The sequence below is a fragment of the Pimephales promelas genome, chromosome 11, assembly GCF_988280905.1.
Source record: "Pimephales promelas chromosome 11, fPimPro1.hap1.1, whole genome shotgun sequence".
Classification (NCBI taxonomy): domain Eukaryota; kingdom Metazoa; phylum Chordata; class Actinopteri; order Cypriniformes; family Leuciscidae; genus Pimephales; species Pimephales promelas.
The window spans coordinates 36,045,684-36,065,514 of record NC_142779.1 but is presented as its reverse complement, the minus strand read 5'-3'; the positions used below and the strand labels follow the sequence as shown (position 1 = coordinate 36,065,514).

The 19,831-nt window shown below is 35.5% G+C and overlaps 1 protein-coding gene across 6 annotated transcripts in view; it reads left to right on the top strand.

Moving 5' to 3' along the window:
* Positions 1-19,831, top strand: part of dst (dystonin) — a 302,233-nt gene that overhangs the window by 201,184 nt on the left and 81,218 nt on the right. For all 6 annotated transcript variants that reach the window (XM_089117354.1, XM_089117353.1, XM_089117352.1 and 3 more), the window contains 8 exons: positions 8,850-8,951; positions 10,507-10,608; positions 10,967-11,140; positions 11,567-11,722; positions 12,765-12,962; positions 15,767-15,895; positions 17,097-17,267; positions 18,792-18,947. In XM_089117354.1, the coding sequence (XP_088973480.1) occupies positions 8,850-8,951; positions 10,507-10,608; positions 10,967-11,140; positions 11,567-11,722; positions 12,765-12,962; positions 15,767-15,895; positions 17,097-17,267; positions 18,792-18,947 (1,188 nt within the window). The remainder of the gene's footprint in view (positions 1-8,849; positions 8,952-10,506; positions 10,609-10,966; positions 11,141-11,566; positions 11,723-12,764; positions 12,963-15,766; positions 15,896-17,096; positions 17,268-18,791; positions 18,948-19,831) is intronic.

The following is a 19,831-nucleotide window of genomic DNA, read 5'->3' as shown; positions in this document are numbered from 1 at the left end:
CCACCTGGTGACCGTTACAGGTATCAAGAGTTTGTTATAGTAAAAACTGTAATAACTACGCTTTATATTATGGTTATCATTGGTAAATATGTATAAGCTTTCCTTTTACATGTTTTAAAAGTGTTTTGGGAACTTTGAACTGCACTTCTACAGCATTTATTAATCTTAGTTAATGTTAATTTCAGCATTTACTAATATATTATTAAAATCAAAGGTTGTATTGGTTAACATTAGTTACAACAAGAATATTAACAACTAATATTAACAAAGGAAACCTTATTGTAAAGTGTTACCGTTACGTGTTTATTAATGCGTAAAAATGAGGAACTTCAAAAAGTCTATCCAGCATCAAATGTGTAAGCAGGTTAGACTAGTGTTGTCACGGTACCAAAATTTCAGTATTCGGTACCGATACCAGTTAAAATTCACGGTTCTCGGTACCAATTTCGGTACCAAAGCTTAGTTTAAATTTACATATATTTAAGTGTTTATCACGGTTACAAGTATGGAAACTGTACATTCGTATTATAAACACTTTAGAAAAAGATTAGATAAAATGACACTAACACATTTTTAAAGTTGTTTGTAAAGTTTTAATCCATTATTTATTTAATGCACAATGAATTAAGTGAACAAACATGAACAATCAGGTGTTTGTAATAAATAACATTTTCAAACATTAATTAATGTTGTAAAAATATATTGTTCACTCAATGTGTGGATAACTAAGTAATGTTTATGAATGGTATCTTTGTAGCATTACCATAAAACATGTTTTATTTGACTTGACTGTCCTTTTATTAAGTTGGCTTGAGAAAGCCAACTTACTGAAATCCTATTTAAACTTATTAAGTTGGCTTGAGAAAGCCAACTTACTGAAATCCTATTTAAACTTATTATTATTATTATTATTATTATTCTTCTTACTCAAAATTTTCTGACTGCTACTCCTCCTAGAGCTTTAACTCTACAAACTCCAAACTCGGGTCAGACCTTCAGACTGTTCTGACTCGAGTTGCTATATCTTTTTAGACTGATTCGACTTTCAGATTTCTTAAAAATTAATATTAAAAATCATAAAAATCCCATTGACTTTCATTGCAGCATGGTCAAATTGAGCCAAGACTACGGTGGCCCAATAGCGTACAACAAAAACTCAAATCTAAATTCCCTGAAGCCCTAGACTCAATTAAACTACCATTCTATATGTACTAATGATCTATCTATCTATCTATCTATCTATCTATCTATCTATCTATCTATCTATCTATCTATCTATCTATCTATCTATCTATCTATCTATCTATCTATCTATCTATCTATCTACCTAATCTTTCTTTCTTTCTTTCTAACTAATCTATCCATCTTTCTTTCTTTCTAACAAATCTATCCATCTTTCTTTGTTCCTAAATAATCTATCCATCTTTCTTTCTAACAAATCTATCCATCTTTCTTTCTAGCAAATCTATCCATCTTTCTTTCTAACTAATCTATCCATCTTTCTTTCTACCTAACAAATCTATCCATCTTTCTTTCTAACTAATCTATCCATCTTTCTTTCTAACAAATCTATCCATCTTTCTTTCTAGCAAATCTATCCATCTTTCTTTCTAACTAATCTATCCATCTTTCTTTCTACCTAACAAATCTATCCATCTTTCTTTCTAACTAATCTATCCATCTTTCTTTCTATCAAATCTATCCATCTTTCTTTCTACCTAACTAATCTATCCATCTTTCTTTCTAACTTATCTATCCATCTTTCTTTCTAACTAATCTATCCATCTTTCTTTCTAACTAATCTATCCATCTTTCTTTTTAACAAATCTATCCATCTTTCTTTCTAACAAATCTATCCATCTTTCTTTCTATCAAATCTATCCATCTTTCTTTCTACCTAACTAATCTATCCATCTTTCTTTCTAACAAATCTATCCATCTTTCTTTCTTTCTAACAAATCTATCCATCTTTCTTTCTAACAAATCTATCCATCTTTCTTTCTTTCTAACAAATCTATCCATCTTTCTTTCTAACTAGTCTATCCATCTTTCTTTCTACCTAACTAATCTATCCATCTTTCTTTCTACCTAACTAATCTATCAGTCTTTCTTTCTAACAAATCTATCCATCTTTCTTTCTAACTAGTCTATCCATCTTTCTTTCTACCTAACAAATCTATCCATCTTTCTTTCTACCTAACTAATCTATCAGTCTTTCTTTCTACTTAACTAATCTATCCATCTTTCTTTCTAACAAATCTATCCATCTTTCTAACATCTTTCATGATGCTAGCTACATGCTAATCATGCTAGCTTCTTGCTAAAAACATGCTAGCATGATGCTAGCAACATGCTAATCATGCTAGCATGATGCTAGCTACATGCTAATCATGCTAGCTTCTTGCTAAAAACATGCTAGCATGATGCTAGCAACATGCTAATCATGCTAGCATGATGCTAGCTACATGCTAATCATGCTAGCTTCTTGCTAAAAACATGCTAGCATGATGCTAGCTACATGCTAATCATGTTATTTTGATGCTAGCTACATGCTAATCATGCTAGCATGATGCTAGCTACATGCTAATCATGCTAGCTTCTTGCTAAAAACATGCTAGCATGATGCTAGCAACATGCTAATCATGCTAGCATGATGCTAGCTACATGCTAATCATGCTAGCTTCTTGCTAAAAACATGCTAGCATGATGCTAGCAACATGCTAATCATGTTATTATGATGCTAGCTACATGCTAATCATGCTAGCATGATGCTAGCTACATGTTAATCATGCTAGCTTCTTGCTAGCAACATGCTAATCATGCTAGCATGATGCTAGCTACATGCTAATCATGCTAGCTTCTTCCTAAAAACATGTTAGCATGATGCTAGCAACATGCTAATCATGCTATTATGATGTTAGCTACATGCTAGTAATGCTAGCTTCTTGCTAAAAACATGCTAATCATGCTAGCTTGATGCTAGCTACATGCTAATCATGTTAGCTTCTTGCTAAAAACATGCTAGCATAATGCTAGCAACATGCTAATCATGCTATTATGATGTTAGCTACATGCTAATCATGTTAGCTTCTTCCTAAAAACATGTTAGCATGATGCTAGCAACATGCTAATCATGCTATTATGATGTTAGCTACATGCTAGTCATGCTAGCTTCTTGCTAAAAACATGCTAATCATGCTAGCTTGATGCTAGCTACATGCTAATGATGTTAGCTTCTTGCTAAAAACATGTTAGCATGATGCTAACAACATGCTAATAATGTTATTATGATGCTAGCTACATGCTAATCATGGTAGCATGATGCTAGCTACATGCTAATCATGCTAGCTTCTTGCTAAAAACATGTTAACATGATGCTAGCAACATGCTAATCATGCTAGCATGATGCTAGCTACATGCTAATCATTCTAGCTTCTTGCTAAAACATGCTAGCATGATGCTAGCAACATGCTAATCATGTTAGCATGATGCTAGCTACATGCTAGTCATGCTAGCTTCTTGATAAAAACACGTTAGCATGATGCTAGCAACATGCTAATCATGCTATTATGATGCTAGCTACATGCTAATCATGCTAACAACATGTTAATCATCTTAACTACATGCTAATCAAATTAGCATCAAGCTAGCTACATAATAATCATGTTAGCTTCTTGCCAAAAACATCTATCTATCTATCTATCTATCTATCTATATTTCTTTCTAACTAATCTATCCATCTTTCTTTCTTTCTTTCTTTCTAATCTATCTTTAAAACTTCATTCAAACTTCAAAACTTCAAACGCTCTGGTCCGGCTTTCTCAAGCCAACTTAAAGTTTGTCATCAAACTTTTTTTTCTAGTTATTATTATTCTTCTTACTCAAAATTTTCTGACTGCTACTCCTCCTAGAGCTTTAACTCTACAAACTCCAAACTCGGGTCAGACCTTCAGACTGTTCTGACTCGAGTTGCTATATCTTTTTAGACTGATTCGACTTTCAGATTTCTTAAAAATTAATATTAAAAACCATAAAAATCCCATTGACTTTCATTGCAGCATGGTCAAAATGAGCCAAGACTACGGTGGCCCAATAGCGTACAACAAAAACTCAAATCTAAATTCCCTGAAGCCCTAGACTCAATTAAACTACCATTCTATATGAGCTAATGAACTATCTATCTATCTATCTATCTATCTATCTATCTATCTATCTATCTATCTATCTATCTATCTATCTATCTATCTATCCATCTATCCATCTATCTATCTATCTATCTATCTATCTATCTATCTATCTATCTGTCTTTCTTTCTTTCTTTCTTTCTACCTAATCTTTCTTTCTTTCTAACAAATCTATCCATCTTTCTTTCTAACTAATCTATCCATCTTTCTTTCTAACAAATCTATCCATCTTTCTTTCTAACTAATCTATCCATCTTTCTTTCTAACAAATCTATCCATCTTTCTTTCTAACAAATCTATCCATCTTTCTTTCTAACTAATCTATCCATCTTTCTTTCTAACTAATCTATCCATCTTTCTTTCTAACTAATCTATCCATCTTTCTTTCTAACTAATCTATCCATCTTTCTTTCTAACAAATCTATCCATCTTTCTTTCTAACTAATCTATCCATCTTTCTTTCTAACTAATCTATCCATCTTTCTTTCTAACAAATCTATCCATCTTTCTTTCTAACAAATCTATCCATCTTTCTTTCTACCAAACAAATCTATCCATCTTTCTTTCTAACAAATCTATCCATCTTTCTTTCTACTTAACTAATCTATCCATCTTTCTTTCTAACTAATCTATCCATCTTTCTTTCTACTTAACTAATCTATCCATCTTTCTTTCTTTCTAACTAACTAATCTATCCATCTTTCTTTCTAACAAATCTATCCATCTTTCTTTCTAACTAATCTATCCATCTTTCTTTCTAGCAAATCTATCCATCTTTCTTTCTAACTAATCTATCCATCTTTCTTTCTAGCAAATCTATCCATCTTTCTTTCTACTTAACTAATCTATCCATCTTTCTTTCTAACTAATCTATCCATCTTTCTTTCTAGCAAATCTATCCATCTTTCTTTCTTTCTAACTAACTAATCTATCCATCTTTCTTTTTAACTAATCTATCCATCTTTCTTTCTAACAAATCTACACATCTTTCTTTCTAACTAATCTATCCATCTTTCTTTCTAACAAATCTATCCATCTTTCTTTCTAACTAATCTACCCATCTTTCTTTCTAACTAATCTATCCATCTTTCTTTCTTTCTAACAAATCTATCCATCTTTCTTTCTAACAAATCTATCCATCTTTCTTTCTAACAATTCTTTCCTTACTCTTTCTTTCTTTCTTTCTTTCTTTCATTCTTTCTTGCTTTCTTTCTTTCTTTCTTTCTTTTTAACAATTCCATCATTCTTCCAAACAAATCTTTTTCTTTCTTTCTTTCTTTCTTTCTTTCTTTCTTTCTTTCTTTCTTTCTTTCTTGATGCTAATAACATGCTAATCATGCTAGCTTCTTGCTAAAAACATGCTAGCTACATGCTAATCATGCTAGCTTCTTGTTAAAAACATGCTAGCATGATGCTAGCTACATGCTAATCATGCTAGCATGATGCTAGCTACATGTTAATCATGCTAGCTTCTTGCTAGCAACATGCTAATCATGCTAGCTTCTTGCTAAAAACATGCTAGCATGATGCTAGCTACATGTTAATCATGCTAGCATGATGCTAGCTACATGCTAATCATGCTAGCTTCTTGCTAAAAACATGCTAGCATGATGCTAGCAACATGCTAATCATGCTAGCATGATGCTAGCTACATGTTAATCATGCTAGCTTCTTGCTAACAACATGCTAATCATGCTAGCTTCTTGCTAAAAACATGCTAGCATGATGCTAGCTACATGCTAATCATGCTAGCATGATGCTAGCTACATACTAATCATGCTAGCTTCTTGCTAAAAACATGTTAGCATGATGCTAGCAAAATGCTAATCATGCTAGCATGATGCTAGCTACATGCTAATCATGTTAGCTTCTTGCTAAAAACATGCTAGCATGATGCTAGCAACATGCTAATCATGCTAGCATGATGCTAGCTACATGTTAATCATGCTAGCTTCTTGCTAGCGACATGCTAATCATGCTAGCTTTTTGCTAAAAACATGCTAGCATGATGCTAGCTACATGCTAATCATGCTAGCTTCTCGCTAAAAACATGTTAGCATGATGCTAGCTACATGCTAATCATGCTAGCATGATGCTAGCTACATGCTAATCATGCTAGCATGATGCTAGCTACATGCTAATCATGCTAGCTTCTTGCTAAAACATGCTAGCATGATGCTAGCAACATGCTAATCATGCTAGCATGATGCTAGCTACATGTTAATCATGCTAGCTTCTTGCTAACAACATGCTAATCATGCTAGCTTCTTGCTAAAAACATGCTAGCATGATGCTAGCTACATGCTAATCATGCTAGCATGATGCTAGCTACATACTAATCATGCTAGCTTCTTGCTAAAAACATGTTAGCATGATGCTAGCAACATGCTAATCATGCTAGCATGATGCTAGCAAAATGCTAATCATGCTAGCATGATGCTAGCTACATGCTAATCATGTTAGCTTCTTGCTAAAAACATGCTAGCATGATGCTAGCAACATGCTAATCATGCTAGCATGATGCTAGCTACATGCTTATCATGCTAGCTTCTTGCTAAAAACATATTAGCATGATGCTAGTAACATGCTAATCATGCTATTATGTTGCTAGCAACATGCTAATCATCTTAACTACATGCTAATCATATTAGCATCAAGCTAGCTACATGCTAATCATGTTAGCTTCTTGCCAAAAACATCTATCTATCTATCTATCTATCTATCTATCTATCTATCTTTCTTTCTTTCTTTCTAACTAATCTATCTTTCTAACTAATCTATCCATCTTTCTTTCTTTCTTTCTTTCTTTCTTTCTTTCTTTCTTTCTTTCTTTCTTTCTTTCTTTCTATCTAATGCCATCATTAAAACTTCATTCAAACTTCAAGATTCTTCAAACGCTCTGGTCCGGCTTTCTCAAGCCAACTTAAAGTTTGTGTCATCAAACTTTTTTTTCTAGTTAATCTAAAACTGCATTCATATTTAATTTTAAAAAGGCTTTTTAAACCTGCTGAGTTATAAAGGCAAGAATACGCCTAGAACTGGCATTGACATTAAATGATAATACTAATACCATAGTACTCTGGTGTCGGGTAGATACTACTGTGCTCATGTAACCTACTCGTAAAACTACCCCGAAAGCACTTTAGAGGCCGTTCACATGTCGCGCGTGTTTTTTAATTATATTTTTGCGCGTGCTTATTCTTTCCAAAGCGCTTGCTCTCACGCGGCGTCTGTCGTTGCTATGCAACGCCAACGCCAACGAGTTTTTATTAGGAGCGCGCTTGCCTCGCGCCTATATTTGAAATCGCAAATTTTCATGTAATCGGCCTCTTATGGCAACGTGACATTGGCCTAATCCAAAATATTTCCATATGTGGCTCTTTCCTCCTTTCGTTTCAACAAGTGGATTCAGAGAGAGAGAGCCATATCAGCGTTATGAAGAAGACGCAACTGTGCACGTTTCAGACAGCGCGTCTAGAACAGAACTGGATTAACCTGGTACTCGGTACCTAGAAAAGCTGGTACCGTAACATTTTTTTTTTTTTAGTACCGACTTGGTACCGAAGTACCGAGTTTTTTGACAACACTAGGTTAGACTTTAGGTTAACCCTAATTATGTTTATTATAAAAATAATAAAATATTATTTTTATATTATATTATTAATAGAGCCCGACTGATAAAGGATTTTGAAGGCCGATACGATACAAATATTTTTTGGTTTTAAAATCCGATATTCCGATATATCTGCCGATATTTGCCGATATTTTTTTTAATTTTTTTTCAGAAACACGCAACAAAACATTAACAGATTTCCCTAACATTAGTTATTTGTAGTTATGTATGAGTTTTAACTAAAATATGATAATGCATTTTAAAAAGAGTGGTTTAGCCACTCTTTTTGGTTAGCTAGTCTATGATGAGCCATAATTTAGCAATGGATTAGGTCATACTGCAAATTGTAAAACATACATTTTTTTTAATATAACAGGCCAAGGAGAGATGACACGTCTCATTGCTATAACTGTCTCGCGCTATTAAAGGAATACTTCAGTTACATTGTCAAAAGTTAAAAGGACAGTCAGTCAACTACACTGCAACAACGTAACTTAACTATTACTAGCTGATTATTACTAGCTGATACTATTACGCAGCAAAATTGGTAATGATAGTCACAAATTTTGTCCTGCTTATTTGAGTTAAGAGAACAGATGGGATGTTCTTTTAATTGTTATTCAAGCAATGTATGTCTCGTGACCAACTCAACGAGTGTTGCCAACAGGGACGGTGTAGAGTGCCCTCTGGTGGACAAACTATACAACTCCAACACTCATGACACGGTTCAAGCGTGTTTCGACCGTTTTTATTTTATTTTTGAAATATTCATTTATCGGCCATTATTACTGCCGATACCGATAGTTTGGAAAATGCCTAAAATCGGCCGATATATCGGTCTGGCTCTAATTATTAAATAAATAATTAAGAGTGAACCAACATTAGTCTCTCTGTGACACTCCACTCACACAAAGCATGAGAAATGTTCTTCACTTTTGTTATGGTGTAATTTTCCATGGAGTTTATGAATGAATAGATAACTCTGCTGTAAGTGTTGGTGTCGCTGGAGCCGGACGAGTCACACTGTCTGACCACATCTCGCTCGCCCACAGGTGAACTCCGCCTGGGAAACCCTGAACAAGACATGGAAGGAGAGAGTGGAGACTCTAGAGGAAGCCATGCAGGCTGCGGTTCAGTTCCAGGACAGTCTCCAGGTTAATATCTCACACACACACACACACACACACACACACACACACACGCTGTCGGAAACTTCTTGAGTCAGCACTGTCTGATCGCCTGAAAATGTTCCTAAAGGAAATCAAGTATTACATGATTGGTCACACTTTATTAGAGTGTACTTACTATAGCGTTAGGGTTTGGTTTAGAGTTAATTGCTTATAATTATGCATAATTAACTGTTAATACTATAGTGACCACATGTAACTACACCACCTTAAAATAAAGGGTAACACTTAATTTTACAGTGTCCTTGTTACATATGTTACATGCACTTACCATAATAATAATAATAAATTATGCATAATTACATGCAACTAACCCTCGACCAAATCATATAGTAAGTACATGTACTTTAATAATATTACTCATTATGATATGTGCTTACATATATTATATTATAATATGTGCTTACATATATAATTATACTGTAACAACGATACGTTAAAATAAAGTGTAACCAAATAAAGTGTGAGCCATGAATTAATCATGTGATGTGGTTTTTCTGTCTGCAGACAGAAACGTACAGTTATTAGTGACACCGGTGGCCGTAAAGTGAACTGTAGACATAAACACACAGTTATTAGTGACACTGGTGGCCGTAAAGTGAACTGCAGACTGAAACGTACAGTCATTAGTGACACCGGTGGCCGTTAAATGAACTGCAGACAGAAACGTACAGCTAATAATGACACCGGTGGCCGTTAAGTGAACTGCAGACATAAACACACAGTTATTAGTGACACCGGTGGCCGTAAAGTGAACTGTAGACATAAACACACAGTTATTAGTGACACTGGTGGCCGTAAAGTGAACTGCAGACTGAAACGTACAGTCATTAGTGACACCGGTGGCCGTTAAATGAACTGCAGACAGAAACGTACAGCTAATAATGACACCGGTGGCCGTTAAGTGAACTGCAGACATAAACACACAGTTATTAGTGACACCGGTGGCCGTTAAATGAACTGCAGACATAAACACACAGTTATTAGTGACACCGGTGGCCGTTAAATGAACTGGAGACAGAAACGTACAGCTATTAGTGACACCGGTGGCCGTTAAGTGAACTGTTCACTTAACAGTTCACTTATAGTTTGAATGAAACCCTTTTGTTTGCATGACACTGATATTACAGCACAGAAGCTCTTTAGGCATTATCCTGAACATAAGCATTCATCATGTGTCATTGAAGGGAAGAAAGGCTTTCGGGAGCTCGTGAACATCTCTGAATTTTCCCAGTGAAACCGACCCAAGTCCTTCATATAAAAATCAGTCTTGAGGCTTTCATAGATAACTTAAAAAATTGGTGAAGCTCTCGCTGTTTTCTGTTACAAGCTGTTCACACATTGACAAGTGATTAATACAAGACAGTAATATACGTATAGCCCTTTAAGTGTCTCTTATAAAGGAATTAAAGTGAATATTAACCAGTGGGACTTGTTTTCCAAAAACTATTGGTTTAGCTGTGACTTTTGTTCTGTGAGTGAAACTCGACTCGATGTAAAAACAGTTTCCCTTTCTCTGCAGAACATGTTCGACTCTGTGGACATTATGGAAAGCAAACTGGATTCGATGTCGCCCGTTGGCACTGACCTGGAGACGGTGAAACAGCAGATCGAGGAGCTGAAGGTATCACGTATTGTTCGTGTGTGGGAGACGTTCTCATACCCATGACGCATTGCTTTATGTTAGTCATAGTGCATCCAGATCAAAGTTTAGAGCTATTTATCTCCAGTCCCTTTCATTTGGGATAGTTTGATGAATATAATAGAGCAGACAGACCACACACAGCAGCTGTGTTTACACGGAGACATTCACTCGCCTGCACATGTTCAGCCGTTAATGTTTTGTAAATGGTGAACAAGTGAAGATTTCATTTGTATGCAGTTCCCTAGACCGTGTGTCATTGTAGATTGGAGGACAAAAATCAGAAACACACCACAGTGAGAGTGATCTCATCATGTATTGTGTGTTTGTGTGTGTGAAGGAGTTCAAAGGCGACGCATACCAGCTTCAGATTGAGATGGAGAGACTGAACCATCAGGCCGGGCTCCTGCTGAAGAAGGTGTGTGGGGAAGACGACCGAACCTCCATCCTGGAGCCCATGAACGAGCTGAAGATGCTCTGGGAAAACCTGGACAAGAAGATCATCAACAGACAGGTCAGACACCGGGACGCCTCTACACTTCAGTCTGTGTGTTCATGAAAACAAGGAACAGATTTGATCCGTCGGGAATGGATTGGATTGTAATTATGAAAGCAAATCATTTATTGATTAATCGTTTGATCATGGTTAATTTTAGTTTAAAGTTTAAATCAATCAGATTGTCCTTTTTATAAATACATTTAAGCGTTTGAAGAAAAGTCATCAAATGCATGAGTAGAAAAGAATAAAAGGAAGTAAAAAAAAGGCAGGCCTGCTCATGTCCACTTAAAACTTGAATTTTTTCTTGCAATATTGTAGACATTGAAACACAAGGTACTAAACACATAGTCCAGCCCCAAATGTGCCGATGCTGTCACGTCAATCCTGTGTTTCACTACACTACACACTCATGCTGTTGTGTGTGTGTGTGATCTGTTGTAGCACAAGCTGGAGGGCGCGCTGTTGGCTCTCGGGCAGTTCCAGCACGCTCTGGATGAACTTCTGGCTTGGCTCACACACACCGAAGATCTGCTCGGGGAACAGAAGAAGAGCTGTGGCGACCCCAAAGCCATCGAGATCGAGCTCGCAAAGCACCACGTACGTCCCGACTAAACAACTCGCCACTTTCTGAACATCATAATCATTTGTTAACAAACTAGTATTCATTACTTACATTATTACATTGTTTAAATGAATACCCTTTTCACTAACTGTGTGGTTATGTACATTTAAAGGAGTAGTTCACTTTAAAAAAACCCTTTTGCTGATAATTTACTCACCCCCATGTCATCCAAGATGTCCATGTCTCTCTTTCTTCAGTCGAAAAGAAATTAAGGATTTTCTCCATATAATGGACTTCAATGGGAACCAAACGGTTCAAGGTCCAAAAGACAGTTTCAGTGCAAATTGTTCAAAGGGCTTTAAACGATTCCAGACGATGAATAAGGGTCTTATCAAGCGAAACGATCGCTCGTTTAATAAATAAATAACAAAGTTGAACTTTTATAAGCTCTCCTGTTCAAACTCGTTCATCAAAATGAACGAATCTTTTTCTGAGTCAATTGGTTCATTCAACGAAAGTATGAAAATAAATGAATCTTTTTTCGAGTCCTTTCGTTCGTTGGATGAACAAAATGACTCGTAAAAAAGATTTTTTCATTTTGATGAACGAGTTCGTACAGGAGAGTCACGAACGCGCATCACAGAACAGAGCAAGGCGAGCATTTGAGCTTATAAAACTTAAACTTTGTTATTTATTTATTAAATGAGCGATCGTTTCTCTTGATAAGACCCTTATTCATCGTCTGGAGTCGTTTAAAGCCCTTTGAACAGTTTGCACTGAAACTGTCTTTTGGACCTTGAACCGTTTGGTTCCCATTGAAGTCCATTATATGGAGAAAATCCTGAAATCAAAAACCTTCATTTCTTTTTGACTGAAGAAAGAAAGACGTGGACATCTTGGATGACATGGGGGTGATGACAAGTGCACTACTCCTTTAACACTCTCTAAATTGTAACATGGACTTCTGTAAAGCTGCTTTGAAATGATGTGTATTGTGTAAAGCACTATACAAATAAATGTAAATTGAACAATAAGCATAGTGGATCTCACGATCTGTCGTGTGTTTGCGTTCTCCAGGTGTTGCAGAACGACGTGCTGGCCCATAAGACCACGGTGGAGGCTGTGAACACGGCGGGCCGGGAGCTGGTGGACTCCAGCGCTGGAGAGGAGGCCCGTGGACTTCAGATCAAGCTGGAGAACCTCAACCAGCGCTGGAAGACTGTCCTGGAGAAGACGGAGCAGAGATGGCAGCTTCTGGACAGCGCTTTACTGCAGGTCAGGAGCGAACACCAGCCAGGCCTCTCACAGGCACAGCGCTTCCTAAAATGGAGATATGATTGATGATGTTCTCAACATGAGGCCAAAAATGCCCTCACTTAATCTTAAAGAATGTGAAAGAGAAGCCGTAAAGAGTTCGATGTCCACATGCTCTCAGTCTAAGAGTTTGCTTTAATGTGTGAACGCCTGAACGTCCAAAAAACTAAAATACAAAGAACATAAAGTTCCTAATTTTGACTTAAAGGAGTAGTTCACTTTAAAAAAACTTTTGCTGATAATTTACTCACCCCCATGTCATCCAAGATGTCCATGTCTTTCTTTCTTCAGTCGAAAAGAAATTAAGGTTTTTGATGAAAACATTCCAGGATTTTCTCCATATAATGGACTTCAATGGGAACCAAACGGTTCAAGGTCCAAAAGACAGTTTCAGTGCAAACTGTTCAAAGGGCTTTAAACGATTCCAGACGATGAATAAGGGTCATTTGGTTCATTAATCGAACGAAATGAACGAATTGACTCGGAAAAAGATTCGTTCATTTTGATGAACGAGTTCGAACGAGTCACGAACAAGCTTATAAAACGTATTTTTTTAATTTTATTTATTTATTAAATGAGCGATCGTTTCGCTTGATAAGACCCTTATTCATCGTCTGGAATAGTTTAAAGCCCTTTGAACAGTTTGCACTGAAACTCTCATTTGGACCTTGAACCGTTTGCTTCCCATTAAAGTTTTTTTTTTTAAAGAGAACTACTCTACTACTACTAATAATAATTAATAATAACTAAATGGCAACTAAGTTTGTTTTGTTTTAATTAGCCCGGTCAATTGATACAGTAAGTTAGGTGTGATTAATTAAAGTTTTGAATATGTTTTTATATTGTAATGATTCATGTAGAAACCACAAAAAGACAGTAGCCTATATGTTAGATATTGTGCATCTTTATTTAACTGTGCTTGCAAGGATTCTCGACAAAACAGGCATGTTGGCATAGTTGTGTGTGTTTTTGTCCGTTTAAGCTGTGTGTGTCACAGATGGGTGCTAGTACCGCACTGCCTTCTCTGTTATGTTTATCGTGTGTGAATTGCATGATTAAGAGTCTGATCATACAGTATAATGTAACGCTTGCCAACAGGGCAAATCGAACAAATGAATCGCATGTTTAACACGTTAAAGGGAGACTCCACCCAAAAATGAAAATTCTGTCATCATTTACTGTCCCTCAAGTTGTTGCAAACCTGTATGAGTTTCTAACGTCTGCTGAACACAAAGGAGGATATTTTGAAGAACGAGTGGAACAAACAGTTGTTTGGCATCATTGACTTCCATTGTAGAAGAAACAAAAAATACTATGAAAGTCAATGGTGCCAAAGTTCCTCTCGTTCTTCAAAATATATTGCTTTATTCATTTTTATTAGGGCTGTCAAACGATAAATCGCGATTAATCGCATCCAAAATAAAAGTTTGTGTTTACATAATATCTGTGGGTGCACTGTGTATAATTATATATATAAATACACACACATGCTTGTATATATATATATATATATATATATATATATTTAATAAATATTTTCATGTATATACTCTATATAGATTTATACATAATTTATATTATATATAAATATAAATATTTTATATATAAATAATATTTTTTTCTTAAATATACAAGCATGTTTGTGTGTTTATATATATAAAATAATTATACACAGTGCACCCACAGATATTATGTAAACATAAACTTTTATTTTGGATGCGATTAATCGTTTGACAGCCCAAATTTTTATGTATTTATTTTAGGGCTGTGCAAAAATTAATTGCGATTAATCGCATCCAAAATAAAAGTCTGTGTTTACATAATATATTTGTGTGTGCTGTATATAATTATTTTGTATATATAAATACCTATGCATGCATGTATATATTTAAGAATTATTTGCGCTTAAATTCTGTATTTATATATAAATACATAATCTATATTATATAAATATAAATATTTTATATATGAATAACACATTTTCTTAAATATATACATGCATATATGTCTGTATTTATATATACAAAATAATTATATACAGCACACACAAATATATCTTGTAAACACAGACTTTTATTTTATTTTTGCACAGCCCTAATTTATTTATTTCAAGGATAGCCCCTTGAGATGAACCATCTCATTTCGAAGGGGTCACTTCTTTACAACAAACAGGATCATAATAGAAATTCATAGTTACATTAAATACAACACTGGACTATTACAAACATTTAGATACATTACATTCTCATTCATAAACACACACACACACACTCAAAAACAGGTCAATAAACCATCTGCGGAAAATAGAAATACACAATCAAGATGCTTACGAACATCATAAACCTATACAGATCTCTAAATAGAATAAGAAAGGAGGCAAAAACAAGAACATAATGTTTAAAGATAAGTAAAAAGTGATGATTTAAAAACATAAAAAGAGGTTATAGATGTGAGCGAGCAGGGTTCAGCAGAAAGAAACTCACACAGGTTGAGGGAGAGTAAATCCCTTTAATTTTGACCGCCCTAATTTTAATGAATTGCAAAAAAATTTTTTTTTGCTTACAATGTATATTTTTGCACTCCTGCTTCATAGATTTCAACCCGAAACATGTATTGTGTTGAGTCTTTCTCTCCAGACACCATTGTTCTGGTTTCAGGATTCCTGCAAACTGGCCATGTTTAAGGCTAATAATCTGCGCTCGTCAATCTTCGGGTGATGAGTGTGTGAACTCTATTGTTGTGACGCTGGCTGATCTGCTTTCTAGGCTCAAGGTTTCCACGGTGAGATTGAAGACGTGCAGCAGTGGCTGAAAGTCACGGAGCGTCAGCTGTTAGCCTCCAAAGCCCTGGGCGGATTACCAGACACGGCCCGAGAGCAGCTACACACACATCTGGTACGAGTTTAACACATCTGCACACGCAGGGCAAGCTTACTTGGACTCAGCGTTTCTTTTACAATTCATAGATATGTGCATTTGTTATTGAAAACAGTTTGCTATTAGAGAGTGTTTATCATAAAAGCCTTGTTTAGAGGAATCATTCTCCCAAAATTGAACATTGACAACCTCATGACAACACAAACCAACATGACTTAAAGGAGTAGTTCACTTTTTAAAAAAAACTTTTGCTGATAATTTACTCACCCCCATGTCATCCAAGATGTCCACGTCTTTCTTTCTTCAGTCGAAAAGAAATGAAGGTTTTTGATGAAAACATTCCAGGATTTTCTCCATATAATGGACTTCAATGGGAACCAAACGGTTCAAGGTCCAAAAGACAGTTTCAGTGCAAATTGTTCAACGATTCCAGACGATGAATAAGGGTCTTATCAAGTGAAACGATCGCTCATTTAATAAATAAATAACAAAGATTAAGTTTTATAAGCTCAAATGCTCGCCTTGCTCTGTTCTGTGATGTGCGTTCGTGACTCTCCTGTCCGAATCTTTTTCCGAGTCAATTCGTTTGTTTTGTTCGTTGAATGAATCAAATGACTCAGAAAAAGATTTGTTCATTTTGATGAAAATGGCTGCTCGTTTCGCTTCATAAGACCCTTGAATCGTCTGGAATCGTTTAAAGCCCTTTGAACAGTTTGCACTGAAACTGTCTTTTGGACCTTGAACCGTTTGGTTCCCATTGAAGTCCATTATATGGAGAAAATCCTGGAATGTTTTCATCAAAAACCTTCATTTCTTTTCTACTGAAGAAAGAAAGACGTGGACATCTTGGATGACATGGGGGCGAGTAAATTATCAGCAAAAGTGTCTTTAATGCACAGAAGCATATAGTGAGCAGAATTGAGCTCTAACAATAACAAAAGCAATATATGAATATTGAAACATAGAGTGTGATTTTTCTGAAATACACTTATGATTCTTTTTAGAGCTGGACTGGTCAATGATTTCTTTGTGTGGAAAAGAACAGCTAGGAGATTATAACAAAAAAAAAAGTCTTAAACAGTTTTAATCTAACACGGGGATGAAAACACAACTTAATGGAGTGATTTAAGAGGATATCTGCTGAAATATAAAGAATATATGTATAGTACACTCTTTGAATAGTAAACGTGTGTGTGTGTGTGTGTGTGTGTGTGTGTAGGAGCTCTGCAGTGCAATGGAAGTGAAGGAGGAAATATACAAGCAACTTCTAGAGCGAGGGCAGCAGATTTTGGCCTTGACCCCTGAGGGTCAGGACAGCACCACTGAACTGGACCTACGCAACCTGCAGGACAAGTGGGAGTGTGTTCAGGCCAAAGTGATGGAGAGGAAGGTGAGGACGGTCTGATTTACTCACTGTGTTCTTCCTGTCAGTTTGACTCATCTTCATCATCATCATCATCATCATCATCATCATCAGTGGGGTGTTGGTTTAAAGTGTAGCTGTGATATCAGATCTTTGCAGAACAAAGTCGAGTTTTCTGTGGTCTGAAATAAAGGTGGAATAGATGAGCCAAAAACACAAATTCTGTCATCGTTTGCTCACCCTTGTCGTCGTTCCAAACCTGTATGATTTGTTTTTTGTCTTCTGTGCCACACAAAAGTATTAAAGAATATTCACTCTTTTCCACACAGTAAAGGCATATGTTATAAAACAGACCAAAAACACCATAAACACAACTTTAAGAAAGTAAGGTACAGTAAAAATAAGACTTATAGACCATTTCACAAGATGTAAACAACACTGGTCCAGAAGCACTTCCTGTTTCAGTTTTTTAACATTACATAAAAGCTGGGATAAAATACAACCAACAGAACATTTAAAACTGAATCAAAAATTTAAACAAACATCTTTAAGATGTTTTCTTTACATGTGAAATAAAGAAAACGGTTACAAACTGAAACAGGAAGTGCTTCTGGGCCAGTGTTGTTTACATCTTTTGAAATGGTCTATAACACACATGCGAGTAAATGCTAAATCATATAGCAAGGGTGAGTAAGTGATGAGCAAATGTTTAGTTTTTGAGGGTACAATTTCTCAAAGTTCAAAATTATCATATATTTAATAGAAAACAAAAGGCTTCTTAAATATCCGAATCAGATGTGGCTGTTGGCTGATTAATGTAAGTTTGATTTGGGTCAGGGATTGGCACAGACGTCTGTTTACATCAGGACTTTGACCACACAAGTTCTTGTCGTCTGTAACATAGTGAAGTCATCCTTCCAGCAGAATACATCCTGACAGGTGATGCTAACCAGACATCGCTTTACACTCGCTGAGTCACATGCTGTTGGTGTTGATGACATCACTGCAGTTCCTGTCTCAGATCCTGCTCCGCCTATCAGTGCCACGATGGAGGGAAATGCTCCAATAGTTAACATCATATTTCACAACATTTCAAGAAGTGTCTTCCTCTATTGGCAAACAAGGGTTAATGTCAGGCCGCTTAACCCTCTGGGGTTGTTCGTTTCAGAGTCACACTCGGGGTGTTCGGGTCCAAATGGACTCAAAGGGCGGGATTCATATTTAAAAATAAAATCATGATTTTTTTTTTTTACTCGTTTTTTTCTAATATTTTTTCTTTTCTTTTTTGGTGTTTTGAGAAAATTTAAAAAAAAAAATATATATAATTAGTATTAATGCAATAATTATGACAAAATTTCCCCCATTGTACATAATAGAAAAATATTTAAAAAAAATTTTTTGTTAATTTTTTTTAAAGCTGTATTTCATTTTAGAGTCAAGCCTAGGCCTCATAAAAGCAATTTTTAAAATGAGATGGATGCCATCTGGTGGACAAACTGAGCATTTTAAAAATGCAAAACACATGTATAATCTGTGTGTGATTGCCCATAGGTGAAACTGGAGGAAGCTCTGGCGATGGCCACAGACTTCCATAACTCGCTGCAGGATTTCATCAACTGGCTGACCCAGGCCGAACAGACGCTCACCATGATATCTCCCGCCTCGCTCATCCTGGAGACCATCCTGTTCCAGATAGACGAGCATAAGGTCGGCGCTCTCCGACACATTACACTTCATGTCAACACACACTTCTATTTTATAAATGCGTATGCATATGTTTCATTTAAATATATTTTGACCTTGAAATGACAGACTTCTCTTTCTCTCTGATGACGAATGCAGGACTCTGTAAGGTTTTAGGGCCTATTTTCAACAAAAAATGGACTTTTTATAAATTTTGGACGTTTATTTACATGACGTCTGTATTTTTGGGGCCTTAAAACAAAAACTTTTGAAAACAGGTTTCAAAGTGCATGGTGTGTTGTAAACAGAGATGTATAAAGTACTAGAAACCCGGACTTGAGTAAAAGTACAAGTGCTCTAACTTGAGTAGAAGTTGAAGTGCTCTTTAAGCACCACACTTAAGTAGAAGTACTAAAGTATTCAACATTTTTATTAAAATTCACTACTTAAGTACTACTGTAAAAGTACAAGTATTGTGTCATGTAATTATTAAAGAAAGCAGTCAAAAGTTTGAACTAGCAATCAAATAAGGCACTTTGGCGGGATACAAATTTGCTTTTGTTTTGACCTGGGGACATGATTAAAATGTGTATTTTATCTAAATTATTAGATAAAATGTTTTTTCTTTTTTCATTTTAAAGCAGTTTGGATATAAAGTCACACAACAATGCAAGAAAAATCAGATTTCTGAAGGATTTTAATCATAATATTTCATGGTAAAGTTTAGAGATATAGAGTTGGGACATGCAGAAAATGCTATTTTTTAGTGTTCTGTGTCGTTTTTGTTAATGTTTTTAATTATACGTTTTAAATTTGTAGTTAATTAAATGTGCATGACATTAAAATGTATTTTAGAGATAATTTTCATGCAATTTTATTCATAAAATGTCCTGGGGACAGAAATGTCA